Source organism: Pyxicephalus adspersus, chromosome 2, assembly GCF_032062135.1.
Source record: "Pyxicephalus adspersus chromosome 2, UCB_Pads_2.0, whole genome shotgun sequence".
Classification (NCBI taxonomy): Eukaryota; Metazoa; Chordata; class Amphibia; order Anura; family Pyxicephalidae; genus Pyxicephalus; species Pyxicephalus adspersus.
This window is the reverse complement of record NC_092859.1, coordinates 8,894,069-8,916,180: the sequence shown is the minus strand read 5'-3', so window position 1 is coordinate 8,916,180 and position 22,112 is coordinate 8,894,069. Positions and strand designations below refer to the sequence as shown.

At 41.2% G+C, this 22,112-nt stretch overlaps 1 protein-coding gene and 1 long non-coding RNA gene across 7 annotated transcripts in view; one reads left to right on the top strand and one right to left on the bottom strand.

The window, feature by feature from the left end:
* Positions 1 to 22,112, bottom strand: part of ACHE (acetylcholinesterase (Yt blood group)) — a 60,738-nt gene that overhangs the window by 7,499 nt on the left and 31,127 nt on the right. For 3 of the 5 annotated variants that reach the window (XM_072399411.1, XM_072399410.1, XM_072399413.1), the window contains exons 2-3: positions 6,313 to 7,845; positions 4,396 to 4,559 (exon numbers count right to left, since the gene is read on the bottom strand). In XM_072399411.1, the coding sequence (XP_072255512.1) occupies positions 4,396 to 4,559; positions 6,313 to 7,823 (1,675 nt within the window). In that variant the 5' untranslated portion in view covers positions 7,824 to 7,845. Of the gene's footprint in view, positions 1 to 532; positions 1,632 to 4,395; positions 4,560 to 6,312; positions 7,846 to 10,027; positions 10,170 to 22,112 lie in introns of those variants that run through there. The other 2 variants (XM_072399412.1, XM_072399414.1) reach the window with 2 other exon arrangements.
* The window catches only part of LOC140324922 (uncharacterized), a 7,122-nt gene continuing 2,101 nt past the window's right edge, over positions 17,092 to 22,112 (top strand). Inside the window, exons 1-2 of one of the 2 annotated variants that reach the window (XR_011919589.1) lie at positions 17,092 to 17,280; positions 20,261 to 20,334. This is a non-coding gene — a long non-coding RNA (uncharacterized lncRNA). Of the gene's footprint in view, positions 17,281 to 18,876; positions 19,106 to 20,260; positions 20,335 to 22,112 lie in introns of those variants that run through there. The other variant, XR_011919590.1, reaches the window with a different exon arrangement.

The window sequence follows — 22,112 nt, the reverse complement described above, 5'->3', positions numbered from 1 at the left end:
AAAGCTCTGCGGTGGGACCCTCGTAGAGCTCCACAGTTCATCCCAATCTGTACACCTGCTAGGTCTACCAGTACCTAACCCAACAAATATTAATTTGGCTAAATAGGCACAATTTTTTGCAGACAAACTTCTAAATCTTGTGGAAAGCCTTCTCAGAAGGGTGAAGGATGTTGTAGTCAGTAACAGGGAAAAGGTGGAAGGGGTGGTGGTGAGGTGAATGAGCAAATGTTAGTGGAGGATGTTGGCTCCAAAATAACAGTCTTGGTTTTGGGATAAATCCACATTTTTTAGCACTACTATGTTAAACTATGATTGTTTTTTGTTCCTTTTCAAATGTTTAGGCTAATGTTATACTCCCAACCTTGGGACCATTATACAGCTCTTCTTTTTAAGATACCCGGAAGATATATGCAAAATCATAATTTTATTATCATCATTGATTTCTATAACATCATCACCTTCTGTGGTGTTCTACAAAGTAACAGATAAAAGGTAGGTGATAGAACTGAAATAAGTCAAAGACAAATGCATATTATTTTATAGCAAAGATGTGTAATGCAATAGTAAGAGGGAATAAATGAATGGGTGGCCTGTCTTTGGCCAGTTGTGCACTTGGAAGCACAGATTTATTGCTAAAATAAAAACCCAAAACAAACAACACAACATATGGAGCCTGTGACTTCTAATATAGTACAAAGCTCCATTTTTTAAAGAATTTAGAAATATCATAAGTGATACTATTGTATGGTGGTCTAGCCTTAGCTCTTCATAACTTTAGCAGTTTGCCATCTCTGTCCTAGAGTGACCATACTGCTTCCCTTTGCTTCTCCTCCATTTTATTGTTGGGTCCATGAAAGATCAAGTGGTTCCAGAAGAAACTAGCATGAGCTGAAGACCCTCCCTGAACTTGAGCACACCATATGTCTCTGCATACCCAGATGTGTCAAATACTTTGCTGACTCCCAGAAAATAGATGGAATGGTGGGGAAGGAATTAAAAGGTTAGTATTCATTAAAAAGGGACCGGATGCTTTTTGTTCTAGAATGCCTGGGTGCATGATACTGGTGGTCAATCCTTGTATTTATAAACAGGCTGTAAATTTACCAAAATGTGGGCATGTGATTACATAAAATTAAAAAGCAGGGCGTTATCTGTTGTCTTTAAAGGAGGCACCATCACTAAATTACTAAAGTGGTGAAAATACATACTACACCAGGGCTTTCCAGCTTCAGTTTTGAGGGCCCTCGTGATTTGCAAATGTAAATTTTTAGTAAATTTGGAAAGGTATGGTTTACAAGGGGTCAGAATTTTACTTTGTTAAGATGTACCAGATACAATGGATGACTAATGGCAGGGAGGAATTTTCACCTCCAAGAACATATTGTCCTCCACTAGGTCAGAGACAAATTGAAAATGGCGAGGACTCCTTAAAGTGATTTATCTAGCTGTCTATAGCCACCCTTACTAAACAGTTGATGCAAATTACTCCTGGGCTCAAAAAAACTTCACATTTCAAGAAATTAGGCCATAAGAGCAAGAGATTACAAAGCAGAGGTCAAAGGTTCTGATGGGGGACAGATGGTCACAGATGGTGGAAAAATAAAGAATGGTGTAACATTAGAAGCAATAGTCTGTAGGTTTAGAGAAAAAATAGGAAAAAGTTTGAGATAAAAAAGAGGGTATCATGTTAGTAGATTTTTAGTTGGTTAATGGGTTACAAAACAATATGACATGAAAATGAACATAATAGGCCTGATTTATTAAAGCTTTCCAATACTGGAAAAGCTCACCCAGGTTCTCCCATGATAGTATTGTTCCCACCAGACTTGGGGAGCTTTAATAAATCCGGGCCACCATGGGAGAACCTGGGTGAGCATCTCAGTCTTGAAGAGCTTTAATAAATCAAGCCCAATGTTACAGGAAAAGCATGCCCAATACGAGGCAGTGGGGACCACACAGTGGGTCTTCATGCATCTTTAATTTGTCTGCTAAGGGCCAAGTATGCATTGTGAAAGGATAGGCAGTGGTGGGCCCAGGAGCTTTAATCTAAAGCCAAGCCAAGTTTTTCAGACTGTACCATAGAAGAATTGCTTAGAGCTTGAGTTTAAAGCAGAATACTTATGGTGTTGTTATTTGTGATCAGCACAGCTTTTTTGAGTGGCAGGTTCTCTTTAAAAATGGTTATCCAGTTACACACAAGTATTAAGATAAGTAGGCAAAACTCTGTATTTGAAGTTTACAAGTTTATTAGGTTTTATTATTGTATTAATAAGAGAGAGAGAGACGGAGAGACAGAGAGAGAGAGAGAGAGAGAGAGAGAGAGAGAGAGAGAGAGAGAGAGAGAGAAAGATGGTGAAGAGAGAGAAAGAGAGAAAGATGGTGACTCTAAGGGCCACCCCAACCAAACTTTGTGAATTGCAAAATGTTGGTCTTCTGAACCATCTATCATCTTCTTACATCTATCAATTACTCCAGCATGGAAACCCTTAAAGACCATGGTTTCAAATAGTTCTGTTTAGAGTTTTGATTAGTTTTGATTTTGAGTTATTTTAACCTCAGATTGGAACTCCAAGTTTGAGCAATCCATATCTCTATCCAACATATAGTAGTGTACTATTCCTGTCAGTGACTATTGTAGATATGAAGGAGCAATGTTCATACTCTACAACAAAAAGTTTGTTAGGTCTACAGAATGTCCAGTTATTATCTCCAAATCATAGTGTGAACGTGTTCTGTGGTCTATTGAGGAACTGGGCAAAATGGGCAAGTGCTGTGAAATCACTGGATCCGACTTCACTAATATTTGGCCCACATTCTGATTTTATGTTTGTATTTTTCTGATTTATAATGTGTAGGAAGAATAGGTATGTCACCACCCTAAAATGAAAGGAAGGCTAAAACTATGGCTATACAAAACCATTTGACTTAGACACATTTTAATGGACTTTGCTATAGACATCTACTACCTTGTACATACAGTAACTACAAATGCAGTAACAGAGAGTCCACAAAAATCTGTGCATGTGGTCAAGCTAAAGTTTACCTGAACTTGGAATGTTCTTTAGGTAACAGGACTATGTATGTTCTCCATGTGTGGAAGTGGTGTGATCATGTCTTTGTGTCATCTCTCAGGTATTATTATGTTTAGTTTCTTGCTTTGCTCACAGTGCTTCCATCCACTTGTGTAATTACATAAACCAGCCTTTCCCTACCTTTCCCCCATAAGGAATGCTCATACGAACTTTTAGGTCTCAGGAAACCCCTACTAAAACAAAAACTGGGAGTCAATGGAAAAAAAGCCAACTAAATTGGTATCCAGTGGTACAAATGCCACCCTGCAGTGACACCAGATCAACAAATCAGGTATCATCAAATCTAGGTCAATTGGAGGAACCCCTAGTAATCTTTAGAGGAACCCTGGTTGAGAATGGCTGCTGTAGAGTGTCCTACTTAGGAGTGGGCCTGAAGAAAACCATCGAGAATCACCATATATTTACCAAATAATGCCTGCAAAAACTAATTTTTTTTTTTTTTACATTTTGATCTTTGCCAGGAAAGTCCATGGCAATATATTGCTCTAACTCGAAGTAATTGAATCTACATCAGTGTTTCTCAACCAGGGTTCCCTCAGAGGCTGCTAGGGGTCCCTTGAGCATTGGGCTGTTTGTGACCCTCAAGTCATTTTAATTGACTCCAATGATCATTCTGGCTATCTGTAGGGGTGATATTCTTCCCAACGGTCAGCATGTAAGAAGCAATCTTCCTCACATGCTAATGGCTTGACCACCATGCTAATGTACTATGAAACGTGGATATAGTAATTATAGTAGGGGTTCCCTGAAGACCTGAAAGGTATTTCAAGGGGTTCATCCATGTCAAAAAGGTCAAGAAATACTGGTCTACGTAACTACACAATGAGAGGGTGAAGGACTAATGCTATCTCTAGTGAAAGACATTCATGCAGACTCCTTTCAAATTTTGCAATAAAGTAATCCTTTCCTTTGTCCATGCAGGGAAAATAAAAATAACACCTAAACCTCTCTAGCCCTCCACTCCACCGACATCCCAGAACTGGAGAAAACCTTGTGTAAGCTTCATACCAACATATTGGATCTTCCACATGGACCCCTTTCTTATAGCCACCTGACTGCATTAGACAATTCATAAGGCACCTACATGGTCACATGGGAAAGATGTCACACCCACAAGTGTTAACTCCAGGCGACAGATGAGTACTTGTAAATGTTGAACGTTTACAACAGTGGAAAGTTTAGGAAACCTTTTTTCCTTGGCTTTAAAATTGGGTAATTTTAGTCTTATTGGTTACTAAAACACAAACGGCTCATAGTCTAGTATAAAAAAATTAAAATTCTGAAACGGTTTAGAAATCCATACCTGTGATGTTAAGCAGCTTGGGTAGAAACCGATTCCAGAACGTGCATGTTTGAACCCTTATTCCCTGAAGGTTCTGGTAGGGCTTATTATTCAGGGGTATGTACCTCTGTTCACTCGCTGTATAGATGGGCCAACGTGGTTGGCGGGAATCATCATTAGGATCTCTGAAATCAAGGCAAACAAAACATAAATTATGCTTGTGTAATAAAATTTACTTTTTTTGGCCAAAATAGAAAAGCGGAAGTCCATCTATATCAATGCAGATCTTTATATTTTTTTCAAGTTGCACATCTTGTAAACTAGCATCTTTACACCTCAGAGTTACTCATAAGTGAAAATTATTTGAAATCTTATTGGTCTCGTATAAGCCAGCCTCCATTTTACCCTCTATACGTATCTGAAAGCTTTTCTTGGTTATTGGCCAAGTTTATCTTCTCCATCTATCCAGAAACCTACCTACCATCATATCCATTTATGCAGATGTCTACAACTATAGGCCATCTGTATCACCTCCATCAATCAAGAATTCTATCACCCAGCTTTTTATTTATTAGAACCTCAAATCTTTACAGCTCATTCGGTCCTTAAGGTGCCCTGGTCACTCTTGGGACAAAAACTCACCCCAAAAAAGGCACCTACAGCAAAAAGGTTCTAGCCCCTCTCGTGGTGTTGCTGACGTCACAAATCAGGAGGCAGGAAAAACTTCTGTTTCCAAATTAATAGGTCAGAGGAAAATTTTCCATAGACAGCAATAAGAATCCACAAAGATTCTGATCGTTACTGCTCTATGCAAAACAAAAAGGCCGGACTTAAAACTTGGTCTAGGGATTTGGTCCTAAACTAAGCTTTAATGACTAACTTTTCCCATCAACTTGAAAGTCTCTTTTTCTATAAGCATTACTTAACTTTCATCTTTTTGAACATCAACATCTAATAAAGTCTTTCTCCATGAACTGCCATCCGTGGTGGTAACAGAAGAGGTAATAGCTCATTTTCTGCCAATTTCAACCCAAAAATGTTTTTTAATCCGGCTGGGAAGAAATTGTGGAAGGGGTGGGTGGAAGCCTCTGTATTGTGACCCAACTGCCACAAACAGCGGAGGGAGTTACTGAAAAGTGCCAGGTGGTGCACCCGGCTAATAGGGGCTAGGGAGAACACTGTCCTAAAGAAATCTGCCCATTTCTCTAAAATGATTACTGTTTTACTAAACCTGCTACAAGCCATTTCTATCGTACTGGGGAAAAGTAATAATCCCTATTAGTAATTCCAAACAACTGTCCACTTGTATTTATTTATTGATCATACCCCACCAATACATGTCCATGACATCTGCTTGGAATCTCCCTCAATTGCAGAAATCTTTTCTCAATAAACATCTATGCACAGTCAGCTAGATACTGATTGACACAGAGGAGCTATAGGCACGTTTCAGCATTTCAGTGTCACACGCCCTCTAGGGGATCTATTGCAGAAATATATAGAGAATTTCCTTTCTGTCGCTCATTGAGTAATAAAAAGCAGTAACAACCAGGTGGATAATTGTGTTATGTATTATTCCCCTGAAGAAAAAGGTAGATAATTTTTTTCATTTGCAAGAAATGTTAACATTATCCCAAAAGCTGCAGATTAGTTTGATACTTCTACTATAAGTGAATAAGCAACAATGATTATTTGACCTCTAAAACTCAAAATGTTGCATTAAATACGTCCAGGTTTCCCTGGCTTAACCAATAGAGTTTTGGTTCATGGAGACCTTAGATTTCCTACTCTGTACCTATTTAAGCTACATCAGACCACAGGTGTGTTTCTTTACTCAAATATTAATGCCCTGGGAGGTGTCGTCAAACATTGTGGGAAATCTCTTCCTTCTGGGATCAAAGAGGTTTGGTAGAAGTAAGCATATTAGTCAACCCTTACCCTCTCCGTGCAAAGTTGGCCCAATATTTCATTATTCTTCGGCTCAGATCGGCCTCTTGCTTGGTGTAATTCAGTTTGGGGTCCAGAGGAAGTCCAAAGATGAACTCTATCTCGTAGCCATGTGGAACTCCCATCCACTGTGGCCAAACAAGATTGGAGGCTCTGTGGTCAAAGTAATAGGCATAAACTTTATTTCCAAATTCAGATACTTTTCCTGCAAAATGAGTTACAGGGCAGATGACATTGTGGTCTCCCACCAACTGGTCCATGGCTTCTCTGTTTTTGATTGGAGCATGTTCATCTGTCCAATCAGTGTATTGCATTACCACTGCTTCCAGTGCAATGTCGTTGGCATGTGGAACGCTCATCCTCACCCCTCCCAGAAACTCCTCCCGAGTAATTAAACTCTCATTGTTCTTGCTGAATCCAGGTGCTCCATACAACAAAAAGTAGGATCCCTCATTCTGGTTGACACCTACTATCAAAGGGCATGGTTTGAATCGGCCCATGTTCATAAGTGTTTCAGGGGCATCTGGGAAGAAGTCTCCATCAGACACTGGTACAAAGGCAAAGCGGAAGACACTTGGTGCTGGAAGAACAGAGAATTCGTGGTCAATGAGCTTTTGTGGTGGCTTTGTTCGTAGGCAGTTTAACAATTCGGAATCGTTGCCTGGTCTACATTCCAAAAGCTTTCCCAAGAGTTCTGCCCGACGTCGACTCTCTTGGGGTGTAACAGTGGCCCATGGGGTGTTAGGGGAACCACTTTGTAATATGGCCTTGGAAAAGAGATGGTGGCTACCAGGAGAAAGGACATGCATACCAACTGAAGCACCTCCAGCACTCTCTCCAAAGATAGTGACCGTTTTGGGATCCCCTCCAAAGAACGCTATGTTATCTTGGACCCATTGTAGTGCAAGACGCTGGTCAAACAAGCCTACATTTCCTGGGGCATCAGCACTTCCAGGTGTCAGAGACAGGAAGCCAAAAGCACCTACACGGTAATTCATGGAAACCACTATGACATTTTCTGTGTGGCAAAGATAACGCCCATCATAGACATCCAGAGAAGAAGAGCCGCTGTAAAAGCCACCTCCATAGATCCAAACCATTACTGTAGCATTTGTGGGACGAGGGCGAGGAACCCAGATATTTAGGTAAAGGCAATCTTCACTCATTGGCCTGTTGGGGTTCCACATCTCCATCCCGGAGAACCCCGGATATAAGGTATCAAAGTACTGGTAGCAAGCATTTGGGTAGCCCGTTGCATCCCACACATCACTCCATGGTTTCTTTGGCTCTGTGCGTCGAAATCTTAATTTATCCACTGGAGGCTCAGCAAATGGGATTCCTAGAAAGGCTGTGACATGACTGTTGAGGGCACTTAGCTTGGTACCACGCACCTTTCCAGAGCGCGTGGTAACCAGGAGCTCAGGGTCACTCTGACTGAGCGCCCGAGACAGGAGGACAGAGAGGGTGCAGAGGGTAACTGGGGTCAGAGACAAGAAGTGCATGATTGGTCCTCACTGAATTTACCTAGAAGACAAGAAGAAATAAAGACAAAAATTATTTCATGGCATGTAAAGTCAGTTTGCAAATTTACAGGAAACGCAGCTTAAACTGAAAGGGGAATTCATATCAGGAGAAATAAACAGAAAACAGAACAGTTCTCAGAATGAAAGGAGGGGAGATAAGAGGAAAAATGATGTGTAAGTTAAACAGAGATAACAGAAAGATAGCAGAGAGAAGCTGGATGCTGCAGCGTAGTAATAAATTGAGCAAGACTGTAAACTGTTGATTGGGGCATGATCTGCCTGGCAAATATTCTTTCTTTTTAAACAAGTTTACAGTGAACATGCATTCTTAAAGTGCAACAAGTTTGTGATGTAAAACAAATTGTATCATGCAAGCAACAGGTGAAACCACAATAAAGAGGAGGTGCGGGTGTCTATGGGCCTTTCCCTTGTCATGAAACCCTCTCCAGGTCTATGGTCCAGTTCAAATCCAGAATTAACACCATTTTACAGGATAATCCTACCCAAAAATTCCAATGTATTCTGAAGAGTTCTGCTAATGATTCTTTTATTACTCGCAAGGTCTATTCATCTACAGCCAGTCTACAAATACCAATAAGTTGGCCTGCTGGTATTCCACCCATCCCACAATTTTTAATGTCCAGTTTTTCCAGTAGATTTTATCATGGGCACACATTCAGCCAGCATGGGGATCAAATATTCATTACAATAAACAAAACAAAAAAACAGGCAAAGTAAAATCTTGATTTTTTGAGGAGGAGTAATAGGTCTATTTTTCGTGATAGCTGCCCAGCTAAACTACAATTTAAAGTTTTTGGATGTCTGTGGGATAAAATGCCCCTTAAATTGGTAACCAAAAGAATGTTCCCTTACAATGCTGACTAGAATACCATCTTTCTAGACCCTTGAAAACATAAGTAAAGCCATGCAGCTGGTTCTACCAAGTGGTGGTGGTCCCAGAGCTATGCAGGCATCATTAAAAAGAGAAGTCAATCAACCACAGTTCAAAGAACCCCCAGCAACCATAGGAGAAACCCAGAGGTCCCACAGAACCCAGGATGGGAATGGCTGATCTAAATTTTAACATGCATTAAGTGTTCTACATGAAAAAGCATTTTTTCTCATCCATTTCCATTTTCTAATCCAATTATTTTCCCTGCACTCCTTTGCCATGTAGCAGTTTTGTGTGTTGGTGCACGTTACAAAACGCCACTGAAACGACCAACTTTCAAATAGACATTGTTCTTGACATAGGCATTAAAAGGTGATAATAAAGTGAGGGACAAACATTTTTTTCCTTTTGATCGGTGGGAAAAAAATTTTGGCTTTGCAATGACCAGGCAGTCTCATTCACATGGAGCCCAGTGATGTGTACAGTAACAACTTTTAGGTAACCCAATACAGTGCATAAGACCAATACAGCATGCATGGTTACTGCATATTTCTACAGTAAAAAACATGTCCACTATAAAACAAAAACAAACAGGCCAATGCAACAACTTTTTTTTTACACTAGTGTTTGAACTAGAAATGCGAAATGATTTACATGGTGGGGGCCACTATAGATTTTGGATGTGAAAACTTTTGGTAGTAAAATATCAATTAGCAATTTTAACAAATCAAGGTGAAAAAACATAAAAGTCAAAAATGAAATTGCCTACAAAGTGAGGTCGGTTGGCAGTTACGGACACTCACTAGAAGGATGTGAATACCACGGTTTATCCTTTAACGAGAGTTCATTTATTTTCAGAGCCTCCTAAATGTGTAATGTTCCCCAGATACCCCCGTGGTTTGGGTCATTTATTTTAGGTCATCGTTGGGTGATTTCCAGAATAACCTAATTGTGTTAAATGTTTTTCAGATCCTCTCTTATGTTTTATAGAACCACAGAGGCTTACCCGTTGTGTACGGTTTATTAAAACTCTACAAAACTAACACAAGTCCCCCCTTAAATGCCCCAAAAAACTCCCAGGGTACCTGTATAAATGGTCAAGAGCTGAGGCAATAGAGAAGCTTTGGATTGCACCTCTCAAAATTTGTCTGGTGCATATATTCGACTGCAGGGACAATCACGAAGTGACAGCCAGAGAACATGCAAAGCAAAAGTAAGCAGATATATCGGAGCAAGAATATTGAGCGGGCAGCTTCTTTATGTCCCCTTGCCCACCACAACCCTTCCTCACCTTGTCCTCCTCTCTAACGCCTTTGTCCTGTCCTCTCTTCCTCCGTTTGTCTCTCTTTCTCACCCCCAGAAGCCCACACAACAGCTGTGACCTCGCCATGCACAGGCAGGGAGACACACAGCTATAGGAGGGTAGGGGGGAGTAGAGGAGGAGAGGTGGGGGCCCAGTCTTATCACAGCTGACAGGGCCAGAGGGGCTCCCTTTATCACTGCACAGAAGAAAAAAACTCTCTAAAAACATTCTGTGTGTAATTGGCCAACTCCCCCCATTTTCTAAAAGCAAAAAAACTGCAACAGTCACATAAAAATGGCCAAAAGTTGGACAGTTTTGTGTTCTCCAAATTTCTGTTCAAAAATTGTTTCAATTTTTTTAAGTCTGGACAGTGATACTTTTTTGGGCATAAATTAGAGATACATCCACTTGTCACCCCTCCCTTTCTCCCTATTACAATTCTGGCATTTGAAAGTGCATTTTATATCATTCACAAAATATGGGTTATTGTGTGTACACCGACAACAGTCCACTCAGCAAAACAAAAGTAAAACTAGAATGCAAAAGTAAAAAAAATAGTTGGCACCAATTTCAAAAATTTATATTATTTGGAATGGGGGGGGGGGGATTGGCAACCTATGCATGAGCAAATTTATTTGTTCGATGGCATGGTCTAAGGGTAGCTCATTTTCTTTGCCCCTAAACAGAGCCTCAATGCATTAAATACGTTCTAGTACACGTTACTTCTGCATTGGGGTACAATTAGGAATATTCTATCATCCCTAACTGCAGATACATTGATCTTTTTCTGGCCTTAAAAGGACTTTAATATGCTTGCAAATACATATTTTTAGTATTTTATAAAAATAAAGAAATTTGTAGTCTGGCCACAAGAGGGAGCCATCAGTGTCATAATTTTGGCTTATGCTTGTATATACATATCTGCAGCAGGCTGCCTGGATTGTTAAAATATATGACACTGGAAATTTCAAGGCTTGCCCTATTCTACCTACCACATTCTTATAAGTCTATTACTATACTAGCCTGGCTCACTGACCAATGGGAATGTGCATGGGACAGGAAGAGGTATTTTGACATTTGCCACCATTATAAACAGTGGGATTTTGCCTCAAGTCCGTGCATTAGGAGGAAAGGGATAGAGGGGTCTGTAGCCTCCGATAACATCACAGATAGAAAAATGCGTGGGTTCCCCTATTTACAAATATTGCTAGGATTTATCTTCCAATGCATGCTATAATGCTCAAATGCTTGTTCCATGTACTGAAATACAAAGATACAAGCACTAACAAAAATCCTTCAAATACAAGTCTGCTTTTAGTACTTCTACCCCAACAGAATCCCTTTCAGTTTTTTCATAATGAAGTTCTTTTAAAAAGCAACCAGTATGAAGAGGTATATGGTGGTTGCCAGTACCTATCTCCTTCTGAAATAGCTAGTTTCGCCATCTATCAAACTGGTCAACTAGCTTGAGTCACTGAGCTTCAGCTATTGCATTCCGTAAACACAAGAAATTCTTGGAAACTGTGAAAGAGGCAAGAGCGCCACCCGCTGGCTGCCAAAAATATACAAATTAATGCAATGTAATATATTCATCTTACCCAAATTTTTGCAAGTTCATATGAATATTGTTCAGGAGAAGTGGTTCACACTGCCTTCCATTACTATAGGTAGCTGCGGCTACTGGGCAGAATCATTAAGCAACCTCTAGCCTGCAGCTGTGCATAAATAGGAATGGTTGATGGTCAAAACCATGCCAATACTTGTTCATTTTAAATGAATGTATCCATTTGGGATATTTAGTGGCCTGTGCTGGTGAATCTTCTATGAGCCTGTTAAGGTAGAGTAAGTTGGGGCAAACTGGGCCCCTCCTTCTCCAGGGCCACAACTGACATAATGGTGGGGGGGGTGGGGGGGGCAGGGAGCTGGAATACTGTGGGCCCCCACTTCATATTTGCCCCATTTAATCTACAACTGTCCCGGTCTATAAAGGATTTCCTTCAGGCTTTTCTTGTTAAGGGGTCACTATGGTCTCCTAATTACTATTCTGCATGGCCACCATGCTGTATGATCTCCCAATCGTAACTGAAAGCAACTGTGCCAAAGACACTGTCATAGTGAACAATTGCCACCATTAGGAAACCCATCCTGCCTCGCTGGAGGCATAAAGAAAGGAATCAGCTGCAAGGAGGATGAAAACGATCAGCAGCACTAAGATACAACAAAGGATAAAAATAATGATTGTTTAAAAGAGTGCAAACTAAATCATCCAAATCTGGTTTACCTGTTTCAATCTTTTTCTAGGGAGCATATCAGATAGGGCCATTGGTAGGGGGTCCCCAGGTACCTCTGAATCAGATCCAGACGGGCCCATTCGATTCAGTTTAGTAAACAACATAAATCATGTTCTATAGTTCTAGTAAAAAGTTGTGGGATTTGTTTATTTCTAGAAAGGAGTTTTTTTCCCCTTGAAGTCATTATTTTATTATTGTGCACAGATCCGTTTTTCCTGGAAAATAACCCATGTGTGGATCGTTTACTTGTTGGAACAAACCAGAACTTTATTATCCAAGAGATGGAATTCAAAAAAAGATTTGTTTGTTTTTTCTGCATCAGACTTGTATAAGGGTTAAATAAAGGTTAACATTTGTATCTTCAGGACCCTCAGTGAGATGAATGAGCTAAGATTGGGGTCAATGGGGAAGATAGTGGGGTGAGAGGGTTAAAAGCTAAAGTTTATTTTGCTCTTTTTAGCTTACATTGCCTCCCCCACCTAATATTTTATTAATTCACTTTAATTTTTTCTTCTTTCATTGCATACCTTATTTTAGGCCATGTGAAATCATTAACAGGTCTCTGTGCTTCTCTATGTAGAGATCATAGCTAGCGGGTGCAGTATATGGCTCCTGAACACATCACAACACTTTGCCTCAGTTCTGAAGCTGTACGTGGGCAGGTTTGTTTGGAGTTGAGCAAATATCAAAATGACAATGGATCATAAAGGAGTGAGCGTTTATGGGACTCCATAACCAAAATAGAATAATTGATCATAGATCATGGTGAGAAGAGGGTAAGCAGAGATAAACTATGAAGAGAAGAAGCAGAGCAAAATGTAAATCATTGACCATGGAGAGAAGAGCAGGTATAGACTTTCAAAGGAAGCAGAGCAGGGGTAGACCACGGACCTTGAAGAAGTAGAGCAAATGTACACCATGAACCACAGTGAAAAGAGCAATGATAGACCTTGAAAGGAAACATGGTGGGGGAAGATCATAGACTTTAGAAAGAAGAAGCCGAGAGGAGGTAGACCATGGGGAGAAGAAGCAGAGCAGGGGTAGACTAAGAGAAGAAGCAGAGCAGGAGTAGACCATGGAGAGAAAAAGCAGAACAGGGGTAGACAAAGAAAAGAAGCAGAGCAAAGGTAGACCATGGAGAGAAAAAGCAGAAGAGGGGTAGACCATGGAGAGAAGAAGCAGAGCAGGGGTAGACTAAGAGAAGAAGCAGAGCAGGAGTAGACCATGGAGAGAAGAAGCAGGAGAGGGGTAGACCATAGAGAGAAGAAGCAGAAGAGAGGTAGACCATGGAGAAAAGAAGCAGAGAAGGGGTAGACCATGGAGAAAAGAAGCAGAGAAGGGGTAGACCATGGAGAAAAGAAGCAGAGAAGGGGTAGACCATGGAGAAAAGAAGCAGAAGAGGGGTAGACCATGGAGAAAAGAAGTAGAGCTCATGATAGACTATGAAGTTAAGAAGCAGAGGTTTTGGTGGACCATGGAGTGAAGAAGCAAAGCTGGTGGTAGTCCATGAAGAAAAGAAGCAGAGTTGGTGGTAGATTATGGAGAGAAGAAGCAGAGCTGGTGGTAGACCATGGAGAGAAGAAGCAGAGCTGGTGGTAGACCATGAAGAGAAGAAGAAGAGCTTGTGGTAGACCATAAGGGAAAGAAACAGAGCTCATGGCACACCATAAAGAGAAAAAGCAGAGCTCATGGTAAACCATGAAGAGAAGAAGCAGAGCTTGTGGCAGATAATGAATAGAGGAAGCAGAGCTTGTGGCAGACCATAAAGGGAAGAAATCGATCTCATGGTAGACCATGGAGGAGAAACAGAGCTTGTGGTAGACCATGAAGAGAAGAAGCAGAGCTCACGGTAGACCGCAAAGAGAAGAATCAGAGCTCAAGGTAGACCATGAAGAGAAGAAGCAGAGCTTGTGGTGGTCCATGGAGAGAAGAAACAGAGCTCATGGTAGACCATGGTTAGAGGAAGCAGAGCTTGTGGTAGACCATTGAGAGAAGAAGCAGAAGGGGGGTAGACCAAAGAGGGCAGAAGAAGTGCTTGTGGTAGACCATGGAGAAAAGAAGAGCAGATATAGACCTTGAAGGGAGGAAACAAAGTGGAGGATAATCGTGGAGACAAGAAGCAGAAGGGGGTAGACTGTGGACCACAGAGAGAAGAGGAGCAGGGATAGACCTTGAAAAGAAGCAGAGAGGGGGTAAGTCATGGACCATGGAGAAAAGAAGTAGTGCAGATGAATCATAGAGAAAAGAAGCAAAGTGGAAGAAGCAGAATGAGAAGAAGCAGAGCAGAGGTAAACCATAGACCTCTGATATTTCGGACAGAGCTGAGAAAGGTTTATCCTATTAAGGGGTTTTCTATTCCAGGTTCACAAGGACAGGAAGTGTGCGGAAATTCTCCCCCATGGGAATGAAGGGATCAAAGGCAGAAACACATTTTTAATAGCTTGGCAAAATTTTTAGAACTTCTGGCAATGTTTTTTTTTTTTTTGTCCTTGCCTTCTTGACCTATTGACAACTGCTCTCTCCCCTCAACCATTCCCATTTCTTGCACAGCAGTTATGAACATAGAGTAAAAATCTCCATTATGGGGTAAAGAGGCACAGACAAAAATAAACCTCAAAAAAATGGAGTCAGGTCACTCTGCAACATCCAATTTCACCAGCAGGGTGTGCTGTAAGTGAAATCTGTAGGTTTCCAACTTGAAAAAAAAATAAAAATGATTTCGAAAAATAGAACAGTATTGAAACTGATAATTTTTTTTCCAGGTTCTCCATTACTTCTAATAAACCAGGCCCAACAGATGGTTAGTGAGCTATACCCATTGGAAGTTTTATGGTGTGCGATTCCCTTTTGGTGTGCCAGCTTCTGACCCAGGTTACCCCCCAGGGCTGCTCAGACTTTTTCTGACAGCTCTGGCCAGGGGGGTGATAAATTGAGAGAGGTCTGTGAGGAAGGCACATCCTGCAGCTGTCTCTCCTGTCTATTTCTGGCAGCCTTCACAGATAACATTTCAATAAACATGCATATATATACACTGCCGCCGCCGCCGTATACGCCTGGCTGCCTGGGGGGGTGCGGACCTTGTCGTTGTGTTTTTGTCATTTACATGCGTGTGTCAGGGGAGGAGGAAAAATACTTCACATTTAAAGGAAAAGCTTGGGTTTCATTTTTTTCCATTGCCAGCTGCATCCATAAATATTTCCTATCTGGGTGCTTCTAATCTCCTCCAGACTCTTTCAGCCCCTTCAGCCATTCCAACATCGGCTGCACATCATTGCTTTGCTCCAAATTACTGATAGTGACAACCAAGAGCTAGACCCACACAATTGACCTGATTCATCCAAGCTCTCCAAGACTGGAGGAAGATGGACCATCATGGGAGAACCAGGGTGATATAACAAACCCGAAATAGATCTGGTCCAGGGTTGAAAACATTTGCCAAATAGGTAAAGTAAAGTAAGGTCAATTTGGAAGAAGCCAATGAACCCAACGGTATATTTTTGGAATGTGGGAGAGAACCCAAATGAACACGGGGAGGAACAGGCATATTGTGTCGAGGACAAAATAAGAATGTGGGACTCTAGTGTTCAAAGGCCAGAGTGCTAGTCATTGAGCTATCTTTTTAGGAGCGGGAGAAGGTTAGAACCTCTGATGTATAATATGCAGGAAAAATGGACCAGTGTAAGGATTTGAGGGATTCTGACAATGTCCAAATTGTGATGGGTCATGGTACCTCCAACACAGCAAATTTCTGGTATGCAGCATTTAGTACTTACCCAAAAGTAGTTCAAGGAAGGACAACCAGTGAACTGGCAAAGGGGTCGTGGGCTTCTAGTTCATTGATTAGGTGGAGGCTGGTCCATCTGGAACAATCCTACAAAAGCACAATTTGTAGCACAGAATTGTGGGTGTTCCTGGTATCTGTTTAATAACTACCAAAAATGGTGTAAAGCCAGCGAACCAACAATGGGGTCCTAGGCACCTGGTCTATTGGTTAGGTGGAGATTGGACTATTTGGAACAATCCCACAGAAGCACAAAATTGCTGAAAAACCCAATTCATGTGACCGAACACACTGTGCATCACAGCTTGCTGTGTGAACCCTAAAACTAGACCATGGAGCAATTGAAGAAGGTGCCCTGGTCTGATGAACCACCTATATTTTAGATCATATAGATTGGTGGATGAACATTCTCTACTTGGGGAAGTGATAGAAGAAGAAGACAGTCCTGCAGAGGAACTTCAATGTAAAAAATCTACAGCCAACATCTTAGTGCCAGATACCTCAGGACACCTTTATTGGTTTTGTGGTGTCCATGCTTTTATGGGACAAAGGACAACCTACACAATATTACACAGGTGGTTTTAATGTTCACATACACATCAGCTAATTAATCATGGCACAAGAAGGGTTTCTAGTTATGTAATTTCGCACTGATAATTCCCTTGTCTTCAGAGTGAAGGGGAATGAGAGGAGAACATCACATCAGGTCTCAGCAGAGTGGTTATGCGCCTAAAGACATATGGTTGGCTACATGCCATCCTCAGTGAGACCGTTATCAAGTGGCTGCCAGTCATTCACAATGCTGGTCACAGCAGGTGGCCTCAAATAACCCCACATAACAAATTCCAAATGCAACTCGAGAAAACCTACATTTCCTGTAAAATAAGGCTTCGTATTTTTGAGCTTTAGGAATTATTCATATTAGTTTGGAAGATTTTCCACCCAGTATGGACGGAATTAACTAGTAGTATCATTCCTCCTGTGCTTGTGCGTCTCCCATTGATGCAATATAGGGGGTAAGGCATATGTGGAATGAGTTCTCCACTAGACACTGTGGTTCCACCCACCAATCCCTCTATTATTAATGTATCTTTCAGTGACTATGGGGTCAGCAGGAGGAATCCACAGTGACCAGCAGGGAGACCCACCCAAAGAGCATGGTACTTGAGGTTAGTACCTGATTCCATACGGGATACAGTCATTACCATCTTCTGTGTTTTCGAGTAAACGCTTTGCAGCATGTGAATGGCATTAAGTAGTACAGGCATAGGGAAGGCAAGTATCTGGTCTATTCTTTACAGGTATGTGGGTGCCTAAGACCATTGTGTAGGTGTTCTCCCCAGGCCATGGGTGCACCACCCGCCACTTTTCAGTAACCACCCGGGTGTTTTTGGGTAGGCACTGAAGAGTTGGGTCACAACACATGTGTTTCCACCCCCAACTGCTTTTTTCCACCCAGCTTCAAAATATTTCTATGGAAAATACTGTAAAAACTCCATCGGAGCCTTCAACTGTATGGGATGATGTTGAGGCCCCACACACAATCCAGAGAGTCAGGTAGTAGAAGACAGCCCTGGTACTTGCAGAAGCGAGGGATAAATTATCATTCCCTAGACAGAATAAGCTAATACCACTTGTAAGGTGGGGATACATTTTGGCCAAAGTTTAGCATTAATAAAATTCAATATTGTGCATTGTGCTGGAATCTGCCACTGTTCCCAACCCAACAGGCACAGAATGTTTAACACTTTCTTTGGTACTTCTAATTCAGAGGGGGAAGATATCCTCTTTAAGGGCAGGTTCATGTTAGTGGCAGAACTAATCACTATATCATAGAACCCATGTTCAGTTACAAACCTGCAGAGGCAACATTGAACAAGTGAATGTTGAAGAGCATTGTAATGGTGTGTGAATATTGGTTGTAAAGTGTGGTACTGCTCCATTGTCAATTGGGAACACTGGCCTAATAATAAGCTGGGAGCAGAGTTTCTAATATAAAAAGCAGGTGGTGCTTGATAGTTTTTAGGGGCAGTTCCAACCACCATTAAAAAGGCGTTCAGGCTGACTACATGGATATCGGGCACTGCATCAAATATGCAGCTATATGATAGGGGTTAACAGCATTGTGAATGCTACAATGGAAACCTACTGCATGACTTCTATTGACATTCGCCAGGTGTTTTCTCTGGATCTCACTGGATACAGATTTGTATGATCACATTGTAATAAGTATGGTGAACCCTAAACCTTTTCACCCTTCCTCAAAGTCTAAAAACTAGGTAATCAGGCCTACCTGCATAGTGATTGTAGGTCTATCCGATGTTTGTGTAAGCTTCCAGTGTCCTCCCACAGGACAAGAAATGTTGTGTGCATGTTGACATGCCTTGGCGGCACATTAAGGTGAACATGTCGGTGATTCCCACAAATCACAGCAGAATACATTGGCGTTATATAGGCAAGTACAAAGAATTAATTAGTTACTGTGGAATACGTCATTTGGCATTTCACATTATCCAGTTGTAAAGAGAAGGGTCAGACTGGAGACCTGGAGCCCACCAGAAGAAGTGAGAAGGAGGGCACAGAATAACTACTAGCTTTCCTGACACAGTATCATTTTTTGTAGGGCAGCAGGGGCTCACCAGAGGGCATTACAAACCTTTTTTGGGGGCATATGGTTGGGGCCCACTAGAAATTTTTTTGGGTTCTCCTGTGGGCCATGGCATCCAACCAGAAGAGATACAGCAATAACATACAACTGAGTCACTGTGGGTCTTTAGGTGCCCTCAGATATTACAGCAATTGAACATTCTGTTTTGCAGAGATGGGGAATCAACACTTGGCACCATTCCACTGCCACGCTTCCACTGCCACTTCTATGGGACGGCCATTCTTATTTGGACATTGAGCAGCCAAACATAATGAATCCCCTGCTCACATTATGATGGAGTTAAATAAAGAGCAATAAAGAGCCAACAAATTCAAGCACTACCAAAGGTATTGAAAGCCCTACTTGGACTTCTCCAAACTCACTGACCAATAGGCCCCTACCAAACAGCTTTGTAGGAGCTGGAGCACAAGTTTTAGCCTTTTACACTTCTTATTCCAGTGGCTGCTGAAGGTGGCAGTTGATAAACATTTAGGTAGGGGGTTTGGAAGGGGTTGAGAAAGCAGATTCCTAGCAAGTCACTGCTTGAAAATAACTGCATTTTTTTTTTCTTTTCCACTTTTTATACTCCTCAAGTTCCTTTAGCAGATTTTATGCATTCTGTAGACACATGACCTAACCTCCTTCAAAAAAAATTTCTGGTACCCTAGTGGTTGAAGTAGCTACCCAATAAACATTACCACACCACAAATTGACCATCCATGTGAACACGCCCCTACCAAGATTTTTCTGCATATATTTTACAAATCTTGGCAGCAGATTATGGGTCCACAGAAGGCAAATTAATCACAACAGACTTTTTGTTATATGAAACAAAATATGACAAAATGGCATCAACAAACATTTTTAGGCCAAGGCGGCAAAACGACTTGAGTTTTTGGCATACTGGATGTGTCAGTCAATCCCCCAGCCAATTAAAAATTGGAGCAGAGAGGACACATATGTGTATTTCTGTACACGATGGTAATAGTTATGATTAGATCCTGCAGAGCCTTGGCTGCAACAGGCGTACAGTAATTAGCCAGATGATAGAAAACATACAGCTCGTTAAAGAACAACAGGAAATTATGGCATGATAACAGCGAGGGTTGGAGCAATGAGCATTACACGTAGAAGTATGTCTGTATAATATACGACACAGCAAAGTTATGTGTATCTGGAATGAGCTGTCTCGCACATGCATCTGGAAATACATCAAGAATACAGGAAGTGTCGGGAACTTGAGTAGGTCCTTAATTTGGCCTGGATAATGAATGAAATTGCTGGCAGGGAGTAGGTGGAAGAGAGAAGGCAAAATGAGAGAAGGTGAGAACCTGGCAGAAAGAAGTCAGAGACATGATCTGGCCATGCAGCACAGATTTGATGCTCTCTGGATTTAGACAGCCTGATCTTTAAAGCTGAAAGTCCAGCTAAAATATTACCATAAAAAGAGTCATTTAAATTACCAAATTTATAAAACAAATTCATTATTCACTGTCTTGCAGCAATTCTTTTCTTCAAGATTCCATTAGATGTCTTCCATTGTCTGCCGAAAGAAAAAAACCTTTATACCAACTAGGTAAGTAGGACAAAGTGGGGAGTTCCTGGCATTGGTATGTTAAAAGCACCATTTTTATTTCAAAGATACACACATCTTAACATATACAGCCTCAAAATAGGCTGTATATGACCCCCAGGTCAAAATATTATCATATTTAACACAACAGATAAAATGCTATCAAAGAGTTTGATACCGATAGGTTTCGTGCATACAACCGCTTCTACAGGGGATAGATAGCAAAACAGCACATACAAATATCCAGTAGCCAGAATGATGATTGGACCCAAGTATGCAGAAAGCACACCCGAAACAGTGTCATACAGAACTCTGCATTGATGCCAGCAGTGTTAGGTCACACTGATTTTACCATAAAAAGTCCAACAGTATGTTTGTAGTGTGCAAAGAAGATTGTGTACTTGTAGGGATGTAGTTTGGCCGAGCGCTGCAGCAGCAAAATATCCAAAGCTAACAGGCACGCCTACTTGGCCCTACTTACCTAGTTGGTATAGAAGGTTTTTTCTTTTGCTACTTATCTTGGGGATATGGCACTTTCTTAATGTATCTAGAACCATCCAGGGGATGATTGGTGATAATTGTTTTCCATTGTCTGCCATTAGATGGTAAATGATGGCTTGAGACATTCAACCCAGGTCCACCAAGCCCAGGGTACTATGGACCTGGATTTCATCCTGGAGTCTGGGTTCAGAGTCATATGGCAGGGAATAGTACCCACAATTTCTGCTCCTGGGTGCTATTGAGGTTTTTGAAATACTAGACTTCCAAAAAAACCAAGGGGGTGCCATTGCCAAACAACTTCTGATGCTGCTTATACTCTGGCTACCTCCACTGATCTACTAGGTAGCAATGGAAAAATCAGTGTGTGGATACTGCAGTATTGGATGGTCTGTTCCGTGCATAATGTTGCAGAAAACATTTGATGATTGATGGAGAAGCCAGTCAGATGATACCAGTCTTTTCCTGTCATTTTGCATTCACTTCAGCACCACATTTTTGTGGTTTTGTTGGTTTGTTTTGGTTTGGCTCAGCTCTCCATCTGTGATGGAGATGGACCATGCAATGTGCATGAGAACGACCACTTGTAGTGCCCACCAAGGGGCCATGTGACAATGCAGAACCACTTTTAGGAAAACCATCGTAAACCCTAATAGAAAGCACCAAAACCAAGAATTTAATGGCAACAACACAATGGGTTGTGCATATTTATAAAGAATAAAATAAACTTTTGAAGTGAAGCTACCATGATAAAGCTTATCTGAGATTTTAGCCATTTGGTTTAGTTCTGTATTAAACTTTCATAGCTACTATCACTAATTCACCAGCTCTGAATGTTGTGACAAAACCAAACCTTCTTAGTAAATATTGTTCATTCTAATTCCAATCCAAAGTACTCAAAGGCCGATTGTCGCTTCCAAACAGATCACCAGTTCAATAAAAATGATTGGATTGCCTGAAAATCAACAGCCAGATCCTCAATCAGATGTGGATTGATCATTCATGTTGGTAAATATTGAATGTAGACAAATCATATCACAGGTACACAAATGATCAAGAAGATCTGATCAGGAACACCTATCTGTTCGAGCCGCCTCATGTGTTGTTCCCCCCATCCCCACCCGAGGGGCAGAATACTGAACACATGTTTGCCTCAACATTTTAGGACTGACAACTGGGGAACTGTTGATTGGCAGATCCATTGGGCTGGATGGTCATGTACAACATAAAGGCAGATTCTGGGAGTATAATTAGGTCAATACCTTCATGATAATGATCCAGAT